At 38.1% G+C, this 12,424-nt stretch overlaps 1 protein-coding gene across 1 annotated transcript in view; it reads right to left on the reverse strand.

Annotated features, from left to right (window-relative positions):
- LOC107981889 overlaps window positions 1-12,424 on the reverse strand; it is a 1,212,633-nt gene that overhangs the window by 336,549 nt on the left and 863,660 nt on the right. Inside the window, exon 9 of the mRNA XM_031924057.2 lies at window positions 2,782-2,922. Coding sequence (XP_031779917.1) covers window positions 2,782-2,922 — 141 coding nt within the window. The remainder of the gene's footprint in view (window positions 1-2,781; window positions 2,923-12,424) is intronic.

Here is a 12,424-nt window from a genome sequence, read left to right on the forward strand (position 1 = left end):
TACATATGCCATTACCTATAGATAATCATTCGTTAAGGCATTTGTATACATTCTGTGAAAGATGTTTTGGAAAACACAAACATTCTGGCGTCTGCTTAAACAGCATATTACCACCTCAACAGCCGCACACCTTGAGTATACAAAAATAAACAGATGTTCCTTCGCCAGGATAACGCCGATATTATTTAGATCCACCGATTTTTCCCCAAAGCGCACAGCTTATCGGAGATAAAAAGTTATTCTGCTACGCTGCCTTAAAGGACAAAATCCAGTCGGAAACTTTTCTCCAAACCGTATAGTTCTACACGTAGTTCTACATTTGCACTTTCGAAAAAAAAGTAGAAATGGCCTCTTTCGACAACGATTTAATCGATCAAGTGTGCGCTATGACAGACACCCACTACAACCCGGAAGAGTTGGACACCATTCTGCACGAATTGTAGTCCAGGACTGCAACAGAGCTATTATTACCACTAGTGATGTGCCAGAGCGTGAAATATGTGCTGCGTATTTCGATCCGGATATGATACGGGTGTTGACCAAAGCGATAGGCGATCAGTGCGAAGAAGTGAAAAATTTTCCGAGTAACGCCTCGGGTAAAGCGTTATTTACCGACAGCGATAGTTCAGTGTTCGGCAATGATGCCACTAGTGCAGCATCTAATGTATCGTCTGAGCAAATTGACTATAATTTGTTCACAAAATTATTCGAAAAGCCATCCGGTGGTGAGCCCATGGAGATATCATCGCCTGCTAACGAGTGTCGTGAATCCGTGCCCGCGATACCCACCAGTACCACCATAAGCGGTATAAACAGTAATAGTGCCGACGTCGATCTCGCAGCGTATGACGAAAAAATGTTTGGCCTCATGACTGCCGAAATACTCGCCCTGATTCCACCGACTAATTGCGAAGCAGAGTAGCAGCAGAAGCACCAACAGCTGCCCAAACAACAACGGCAGGAGTAGCCCCAAGAATTGCAGATATTTCAAGATATTCTGCGCATAGATAAAGGTTTAATGCATAATCAGCACACGGATAGACTGCGGGTAGACAAGAAAATGCTCCACCATCACGAGCGACTTTCTTCGGGCGCAGATCAAACATACCGCGGCGACGGTGTCCAGCGCACATAAGCGTTTTACACGTATAGTTTAGAATTCTTGGAGCCCTTCAAGAAACTAGAACCAGTGCAAACGCTCTAGAGGGCAATCAACAGGAGTGTAGCGTGTATCAACACCGCAGTAACGGATTCGTGTCTAAGGAAAGGACACATGTTTATGTTCGCCTTAGCGCAAAAAATATTAGATAAAAATGTCGCTATCTGCACTCCACCCTTGATCACGCTGTTGTTATCAAAATTCATCAATAGTATCTGCATTGTAACAGACGGATGTATTGATAAAAGCAGACTACCACGTGTGACAAGGATAGAGACCTACAGATTGTTACACGACCTCTGTATGCTGCAAGTATGTTGTACCGCATAGTAAGTATAACTTTTTTATTGAGTGTAAGCGAGCAGGCTTCTGCCCGCCGGAGACTCCATGCGTGCAAGGCATGATGGGACTGCGCTCTCCCCCTCTTACCGGCCTCACCGGCCAGCGCCGACGCCGCGCTGGCGGTCGTTCAGCGACCGGTGCCGTTCAGCGACAACATTATCGAGATGTGACGAATAAGATATGACGAAAATCTTCACGCCCATTGAGGTAAAAAATTTGGCGGATAGACGTTTTGTCTATTCACCAAAAGAAGACATAGAATAATTAACAAAATTATTATCTAAATCTACTATGTATTACATATAGCATTTATATATAAATTATTCTTTAAGTTTTTTTCAACAAAAATAAAAATTACGGTTTACCGTTAATACCAAATAATACGGAATTATGTTAAAGAACCTCTTGCGTATACTATGTTTTTATCTAAATCAACTTTTTAACAAATTTTTTCTTTGAAAAAATACATTTTATTATTATTAACGATTATTTATTTTATTTAAATATATTTAAATATATTTTATTATTATAACACCTTTCATTTATTCATTCCACAACAACCCTTCTTAAAAAAGAGATGCGAAAAATGTTAAGCCGACTAAAACGAAATTTGATTGGCTTCTTTTAAAAGAACACGAAAATACAAAATGTAGAAAGTATTTACGAATTAAAATAGATTTCATTTTGACAAAGTTATTTATGATATAAAATCAAATTGAATAAATAATAAAACAATTAATATATAGTTAACAAATTTCAATTTGATATTCATCGAAAAAATATTTTTAAATTGAGAAGTTATAATCTTAAAACTTAAGACATGTCCAAAAAACATACAAATGAAAGCATTTGCGCGCGCGAAGCACGCAAAATATCACTAGTTTATTCAATAGGACTGTTCCATTACTTAATGTCGACTTAGCAACAGAAACACCTTATCAGTCCCCCTGGAAAAAACCAATAATGACCAACGCCATAACAGGCCCCCCGGACAGGAGAGAGATAACCAGACAGAGGGGGATGTACGCTATACCGGCCTAGACTCCGAAGCCGAGGGAAGGGAAAAATCAATTAAGCCGGTCTCGCTATATGGCCGTTCTTACTACTGTCGAACATTATTCAATTCATATTATTATACGCCTTTCAAAATATTCTAAACACAAGTTTAAAGATTTCAAAAATTGTATGTTGTATAACATAACTTGACTACTAAAAATGATATTATTGTTACATTGTTATTTAATCAATATATAAATAATTTTACTTTTAAAATTACTTACTCTGCTGTTAACACTAATAGAAAATAATCAAATGTTAAGTCACCACCACTTCGAACACCATCTACTACCTGTTTTACAGTCAATTTTGAACGAATAGAACTTACAAATATTTTCCATGCTGTTTTTTCTTCATCTACAACACTTAAAAATATTTTTTGTGAAATATTATACAAAAACATGGCTAAAAAACGCTTTGATTTTCACATAAGGCACTAACCAGTTTACAAAGATTGGATAAAATATACTCAGAGGCACAAACAATTTAATACTTGATATATATATATATATATATATATATATATATATATATATATATATATATGGGACGTTTCACGTCAACCGGACCATCAGTGCACCCAAAATTTGGGTTAACCTAACAAGACGTTTGAGGTCTCAAAATGATCGTCTGGTCATGGGCTTTTGAAAAAGTTCTGGCCTTTTCAAAAATCCAATGTGGCGCATAAAATATGGAGCCTCAAACCCACGTTTTCATAGCACATTCAATAAAAACAATAGTAAAAATGTTCTAATTTGTGAAATATCCCACCAAAAAGCATGTACAACTCATGATAGGACATATTATTGACAATGCTGACGGAATTCCAAAATAAAAAACGGTGGACATTATACCTCCACCAAACCAATTTTACCGCAACAAATGATTTTAGATCACTTTAAAGTATCGATATGGGAGTTTAAGGGGCCGCTGAATCTTATTTTAACCTCAAAATTCAATATGGCCAATATAAACTGGCGGATATTTGTCATAACCCACCCGCAGGCTCTCTCACGAAAAGCCCCTGCTAACGCGCAACACGCCGAACACGCCACGCACGCTGCAGCGCTTATCACCGCGGCGCGCCGCTAGGCGGCTGCGCATTACCCACAAGTGAAGTAGCATCGCGGAGGGCACATAAGGAGGCCGGGTCTAGCGCTGTACCTCGCCCCTCTTCCAACAGCCTAATGCTGGAAGTATACGGCTCGTGTCCAATGACAACTTGTGCAAAGACTTCAGCAAATAAAACTGTTTTGTGGCAAAGGAATTTATTGCTTTCAAGTGATTTATTTCATCCCTCTTTTTTACCTACACCCCCAACCCCTTCCCACGTTTAGCAACCCATAGAAAGGAATATTTTCTTCAAGGAATGCTTTCTTCATCGGCGACTTTTTCTTCAACAGTCTTTTTCAGGATAGTTAATAGGTACATTAATAGATACATTGGCGACTTCTTCTTCAACATCCTTTTTAAGGCAGTTGTTGAGTAAGTCTTACTTTATCGGCAACTCCTTGTTCAACTGTACTAGCCGTAATTTTGTTATTTCTAACATTTTTTTTGTTTTGGTTGTGCTTTCTCATATCCTACAACAATGTCTTCTCCTGCGAAAAAATATCGTATCGATAGATGCATTAATCCATTTGATATTAATACAGGACACAGCAAATCTCTTAGGAAGATCTCCAAAGAATTTCAAGATGTCTATCCTGATTATCCAACATCTTCACTGATTTGTGATACTTGTAGAAAATCCTTTTACAAACTACATGATTTGTCATCTCCAAACGTCAGTATGAGTGTTGATTTTGAATCAGAGACTGGCTCACCTCGGTTTCAAACACGGATGCATCTATGCAAGATGATCTTACAGATATTTTAACTGGAATTAAAAACAAATTCCAATCCCTGCCGGAGAATGATCCATTACGTGTCAGTATTCTTACTATTTTGCCCGAACACTGGGCAATACGTAAAATTATGAACCAATTTGGTGTGTCTCACAGAATGGCTCGTAAAGCAAAACAGTTAAGAGAATCAGATGGAGTTTTGGCTTCTCCTGTTGCAAAACGTGGAAAAACATTACCTGCAGAAACTACTCAGAAAGTTGAAGATTTTTACGAAAATGATCTTAACAGCAGAATTATGCCAAATAAAAAAGATACCGTCAGTATTTATTTATATGGTGAAAAAATAAAAGTGCAGAAAAGATTATTACTTACTGATATTAAGAACCTTCATAATCAATTTAAAGAACAGTTTCCTGAACATCCGATTGGGCTTACCAAGTTTGCGGAACTGAGACCAAAATGTTGTGTCTTTGCAGGATCCTCTGGTACACACAATGTATGTGTATGTACGATACACCAAAATTTCAAGGCGATGATTGACGCAGTAAATATAGAAAAAATCTCAAACAATATTCTGAAGAATTATAAAGATTGTTTGAATTTCGTTCTATGTGAGGATCCCAAACCAAGTTGTTATTTGAATGCATGCAAATTTTGTCCGGACATTCAAAAGTTTTCTAATTACGTTGGGAACATTATGGATGAGCACAATATTGATCAAGTCATCTTCAGCACGTGGCAATCAATCGATAGATATACTTTGATAAAACAATGCCTAACATCGCAAGAATTTATTGAAACTTTATGTTCTAGCCTAGAAAAGTTGATACCTCATCACTTCATCGCTAAGGAACAATCAAAGTTTATTTCTGGGAAGAAAAATAATCTTTCAGATGAAGAGGTTCTTGCTCAATTGGATTTTGCTGAGAACTATGCTTTTACAGCCCAAGATGCTGCACAGGCATTTCATTTTAATAATAATCAAAGTACGATTTTTCCTGCTGTTGTTTATTATAAATCTGAAGGCAAGCTAAAGCATTTCAGTACAGTATCTATGTCCGACTGTACTACTCATGATGCCACTGCAGTATACATAATGCAGCAAAAGCTTATACCTGAAATTCGCAAGGTTTGTCCCACAGTAAAAAAGGTAATATATGCTACTGATGGTGCTAAACAGCATTTTAAAAATCGTTATCAAATGAGTAGTTTAATGAGTCATAAGAGAGATTTTGGTGTTGATGCTGAAGGCACTGTTTTGCAACAGCACACGGAAAAGGTAGTTGCGATGGAGTTGGAGTGATACTAAAGAGAGAAGCTACAGGAGCGAGCTTACAAGCTGCAAAAAATAAAGCAATTCTAGATGTTAAAGCTCTTTATTCATGGGCTAATGGGCGATCATTCAATATAAAATTTTTCTTATACACCAAAAAAGATCACGAACAAACTCGTCAATTCCTAACAAAGAGATTTAAAAACTGTCCACCTGTTACAAACATACAAATGGGGCATGGATTTATCCCAGAAAATAATGAAACGTTGAAAGTCATGCATTACTCAAATGCCAATGAACCTAGGAACAGAGTAATTTATGATATCGGCGAAAGCCATTTATCACCAGTAAAAACTCCTCGAACGAGGAGCCAGAATTGATAAGAGTGCACAAAATGTCATTAAAGATTGATTCATTTGGCTAAATTATATATTTTTTTCATCCACGCAGGCATATACATATACACAGAACAATAGAAAAATGTAAGTGCAAAAACCTCAGACAGATAATTCTAAATCTAATAGACCGGAAAAATATAAGATTCATGCGCACAAATACTGATTCCGATTATACATTTATAACCATTTACCTCACAAACCCCCATATCGATACTTAAACTGATCTAAAATCATTTGTTGCGGTAAAATTGGATTGGTGGTGGTATAATGTCCGCCATTTTGGATCCACCATTTTTGATTTTGGAATTCCGTCAGCATTGTCAATAATATGTCCTATCATGAGTTGTACATGCTTTTTAGTGGGATACTTCACAAATTAGAACATTTTTACTATTGTTTTTGTTGAATGTGCTATGAAAACATGGGTTTGAGGCTCCATATTTTATGCGCCACATTGGATTTTTGAAAAGGCCAGAACTTTTTCAAAAGCCCTTGACCTGACGATCATTTTGAGACCTCAAACGTCTTGTTAGGTTAACCCAAATTTTGGGTGCACTGATGGTCCGGTTGACGTGAAACGTCCCATATATATATATATATATATATATATATATATATATATATATATATATATATATATATATATATGTATATATATATATATATATATATATATATATATATATTGTAACGAGGAACAACGTCCCTAGCCACGCCGGTAATCGAGGCAGGATAGAGAGTGACGATATAGGGCGGCGTTGGCTCAAGTGGTAGCACGCGCGCCTAGAGATCTCGGGAGCGCTGGATCGATTCTCAGTCCAGGCGTCTCCTTTTGTGATTCTTTCCTCTCAATTCAAGTCTCACCCCGTTACAATATATATGGGTTGTTTTCTGTAAAATCGAAGATGACAATTTTAATTTTTGCCCAAACTGTATATATATATGTTCTATTCCCTAAAAAAATTTCAGCGCGATTCCTTGTCTTCGAGTTATAGTTGGTCAAAGTTGGGATTTCAAGCAATTTTTCCTTGAAAACAACCTTCTTCCTTCCTTCCTAGGAAAAAACCTTCCCTTTTCTCTATCTTCGTGAATCTTATAATCCTTTTACTTTCTTATCACTCCTTTTTATTAAAAGCACTTGCATCATCCCAATATATCATTGCAGAAGCCGTATCCTATAAGCCTGTGTACGGTTAAGGCTTGTCTTTGTCGACCACTACTTTCTCATGTAGTCTACAAAATTTGTGCTACGCTGCCTGTGGCTGACAGCAGCAAGTCATTTGTCATTTATATTGCTTTCATCACCATGTATATATATGTATATATATATTTGATATACACATACTACTTAAAATCTTAAATAAGTAAACTTTTTATCATACCCTCGCATCCACTGAACACTTAAACATGTATAGATATGTATAACATACATATACAACTACTGCATAGAAACACAAGGTCTAAAATGATAAAACTTTAATGTTGCTTGCATTGAACGTAAAACTATACCTCATAATTATAAAAAATACAAATGTAAATCAATAACTTAATGATAAATAATTACCGCATTACAGAATCGACTTCTCAAACAAATATTAAACAAGGTACTTTTTAATTGCATTGAAAAATAAATAATAATAATAAAATTTAAAGTGAGAACAATATTTTAAGCATAATTTTAACCATAAACATATTTTTATGCAATTTTTGATAATAAGTAAATGACTAATAGAAAAAGTTTTAAACAATAATTTTTGTATATTATTTATAATAAATCACTTATTTAATAATTTCCTTAAAGTACTTTAATGAAGGCAGGATACGTATACATGGAACACTTGTGCAATTTAAGAAATTATATGCATACACGCACATATATCACTAAGAATTAGAGAAAAATAATAACTATCAAAGAATATTATTATGCACCAGCAATACATGCAAAACAATTTACAATTTAGAATTGAAAAGTCAAAACAAACTAAAATCTAAAATACTATAGAATAACACTATTAGTAATCAAAGGCAACTTGAGTCCTCACACAATTACTAGCATGACTCCATGGCTTTTACAGAAACTCTAAAAATTATTAATTTACTAAAATACATTAGCTTATACTTTTAACGCACAGTGCAACAGCAGTATCTGGTCATCGGCTGTGAAGAGGGGAGCCGAGACTGCATAGCACATGCCTGCTCCAAAGATCAGGGCCCGGAGCCTCAAAATTTAATTTTTGTAGGTACGCAGGTGAGCAGCAAGCTGCGAGAGCGAGCGTTCGGCGGTATGGCTACGCCTACTTCCTCGCTTCGGGCTCTCTCTCTCTCTCTCTCTCTCTCTCTCTCTCTCTCTTTCTCTCTCTCTCTAGCGCACACAGACTTGTGCTACTCGGGTTTCTTTGGGTGCGTCTGTGCGCGATTAAACTCAGTAACAGCGTTGCGTATATGCAAACGCGTTACTGAGTTTATCTTCTCGGGCGCGTCTTGCCTGGCATGCTCGCACCTCGAGCTGCGGTAGCTCAGTACGCATTCTCTCCTCAAATCATTCACACGCATATAATTATAAGTCGGTAGGCTCCACGTGCACTACGGGGGTCTTCTTTACGAACTGATTCGGAGAGTCTTTCCTACTTCAGAGAAACTCTGCACAAAAATTTTAACATTTAACACGCCTCCGACGGAACGTAAAAATACCGCTATATGCCGTTCGGCTGGGCTGGCTACGTCAGACCCCACCTGGTTGTCCTAGGACGCACAACAGTCTAATATTATTAATCACCTTGCTCTAACACTCTTGTGCGAATAACAACTACTACGCTCAAGATCATCGCATTCATTGCCATCAGCGCGTGTGTGTTACGCGTATTTCATTTTCAAGTCATGATAAAATCTCTGTTCAATATTCTCTCACAACATTCGCGTTTTTTTTTAAGTAATACTAACAGTTTGTTTAATTTGTAAGACCTATTGAAAACCAGGCACCCGCTTGTGTCGCAGGCAAGGCTCAACAAACTACTTATATAAAAGCCATTTATAGCACAGTGTGGCTAAAATCCGCTGTTAAGCCTATCTGTGACTAAAGTAGTCCTTTTCTGCACCGTGTTTATCACACTCGCTACGCTCGTACCCTAACCTCACGGTGCAAATAAGGACTACTTTAGTTACAAATAGGCGAGACTTGCGGATTTTGACAGTCTGTGCTATAAAATTTTATACCATACTCTTGACTTAAATGGTTTTACACAGCGCTTAGCGCCCTCGCTACTCTCGGGTACCCCTCTCAGAATCCCCGATTCCATTACGCGCCTACGATACCAATTTAAGTAGGTCACACAATTTTTCTACGCACGAAACAAGAAACACACATACGTGAGACACTCGCGAGCATCGTCATCGCAGCAGCCGCAAGAAGCAGTATTTCCCACCACAACGTATTCCTACAAAAATAGGATTAGAGGCGTAGCGACAAACCGCGCTCTAGGCGAAGATCATCCGAAAGAATGGCTAACGCCAAGAAAAAAAAATGACGGTGACGAAATAAAAAGATGTCACTGAACGAGTCGCGATATTCCTCACGAAAAGCGACGAAAATCAAAATAGCTATGCGACGAGCAAGCATCGGTCGAGCACGCTCTCCCGAAAACGAATCGGGAAAAGCTACACATGACAGTACGCAGGCGACGAAAAGCAGCAGGAGAGCTGTCACAAGACGCTTTTCCTAAAAACTCAAGGTAATAAAAAATTTACGAGGTCACGCAAAGTCAAGAGAAAAGTCGTGAGAATATTATATACTCGTCATACTAAACGAATCGCTGCTAGTCGCCAGATCCAGTAGATATCAGTTATACTATTCAAATCAGTATCGAATCAGTTAGTCGCGAGCCAGAACAGCGCGGTCGAACTTTGTCGCCACAATAAAAACTAGTGCGCACTAAACCAATTAAAAAGTGTGGATACGTTAAAGAGTTCGAGAAAGAATAGCTTATACAATAACTAAGTGATCGTGTCAAGAATAAGACAAGCGCCACTTTCACCGTCCTCTCTCATCACGGAAAGAGAGCCGACACATCGGAGCGCCCATCTGTCAACAACTGCTTCAAAGAGGGACAAGCTAGGAGGACCGAGACGCACACTAGCCTGACCGCACTGAACCACCAACGCCAGGCTCCAGAGCGCCAAGGACCCACAGCTGCAGCTTTCTGCTGAGACATCGATACATCCACACACACATATACACACACACATTGTAAAAGGTACTTCTCTCTTTCTTTTCTAATCGAGTGAATAAAATCGTAGTTGCTCTTAAAATTCTAACGGCTTTAAAGTGATTTCGTTATCCGGCTCCCTTTCCCGGAAGGCAGTGACCGCGTCTAGCCAAAAGGGATTTCTTTTGAATAAATAAAAATAATAAATAATAGCCGAAGATAGGGACTCGAGACCGTAAGTATATTGGCGGGTTACGCACATTCCGATGTAACACATTAATATATCTATTATTTTAAAATGGTGCATAGCGGCCGGGAAACGCGGAAACGAAGTCACTTCGTAGAATGAGTGCCCATCATGAACGCGATCGGTTTGTTAATACACAACGCAATACTAAATTCACACTAGATTTTGAGGACTCCTTACTTACCAAGCTTAAGGATAAAGAAGATAAACTAAAAATCGCGATCGCAAATAGCAGCCCCGAAACACCGAAATTAATACAAGAAGTAGACTCGTTAACTAAGGAAGTAAGAAACTCGTGCGAAAGATTTAATATCGACACGAGTGCAAATCAGGACTTACCTCGGAATAAAAAAGAATACTATCAATATCGTTTAAATAAATCAAATCAGTCGGAGGATAGTGACGACGAAGTCTCTATTCACGAGATCAAAACGGAACGAAACCAAACAATCACCCAGAATAAAAACATTATTTTAAAACCACCCACACTAAATAGAAACGCAGAGTCTTCGTGCCTCGGCACAAGTACTCCCGTTACCCGAGGACTCGCTCAAAAAAATAACTTAACGACTATCTTTGGATCCCTGGGAATACAGGAGACTCCTATAGACAAAAATGCAATAAATAATATCAAACAACACCTAAGTATCGAAATTAAACCAGAAGTATTAGACGCATTTTTTAACGACGAAAATAACGCGGCAGAAATCGATAAAACTATAATCAATCCGGGATTTGGTTTTTTTCAAGCAATTAAACTTGTGCGACAGCGCCTTAGCACTTTCACAACCGGAATACCTCAGCTCGAAAATATAAAGATAAAAACATCACCAAATCATACCGATTCAGTTGAAAAAAGCGAACTCTTCTTATCCTTTGACAGAAGTTTTAACGCACTCAAAATAGAATCGCTCCAAAAATCGAAAATAGAGAAAAAACCAAAAATGGCCGAGACAATTCATGTCCGTGGAATGTCCATATCCAACGTGTTGGATTTAATTCCACGATTCAACGGACAAAACGTATCGCTATCACTCTTTCTTGATGGATGCAGGGAAGCAAAAGAATTGCTACCCAGCACTCTCGAAGGAGAACTAGCAAAATTCATCCGGATGCGCTTATACAGGGACGCGCTAAATAGCACCCGCGGGCATACTTTTGCGACGGTAAACGAAGTTATGGAATTTTTTAAAAAATATATACGGTTCAGCAAAAACGTATCATGATTGGTCTGGCGACTTAGCGAAAATGAAACAAAAAAGCAACGAATCCGTAATTGTATTTTTAAATAGAATTTGGGAAATCGAGAAAGAGATCACAGCCGCGGCTCAGTGGGAGGGCCCGATAAGTATAACAAAAAATATTTGAAGATGATCTCGAAAAAGACTGCATCAAATTTTTTAAAAGGGGACTACGTTGGGAGATCCGGGGGCGCATGGGTACGCCTACCACTTTAAAAGAGGCTCGTGAACAGATCATTGAGATAGAACGCGAATATGCGGGTTGCGCGATCAACGACGATGAGTTGCCGGACGCAAAATTTAAAAATAAAGAAACGCGAAACGCAGTTCGCCCTTTAACATCTGCAGCGATATAGTGACGAGCGTGACTACCAACGAGACCGAGGACCCCCACCGCGCGGCAATCAAAATTTTAGAAACGAAACGCGGCCTAATAATACTAACTTCGGAGGATGGAATGCCGAAAATAGACAACGCAACGGATTCCTTCCGAATCAAATGAATAATAATTGCAATAACAATAATAATTTCAATCGAAGGATTATTGAAAATCCACGATATAACAACAGCGAGAATTTGAGATCTTCGAATAATTCAAATCGTAACAATACTATCAATCAAAGCACATTTAGACCGACGTATTACTATTGCGGTATTCA

Source organism: Nasonia vitripennis, assembly GCF_009193385.2.
Source record: "Nasonia vitripennis strain AsymCx chromosome 2 unlocalized genomic scaffold, Nvit_psr_1.1 chr2_random0004, whole genome shotgun sequence".
NCBI lineage: Eukaryota > Metazoa > Arthropoda > Insecta > Hymenoptera > Pteromalidae > Nasonia > Nasonia vitripennis.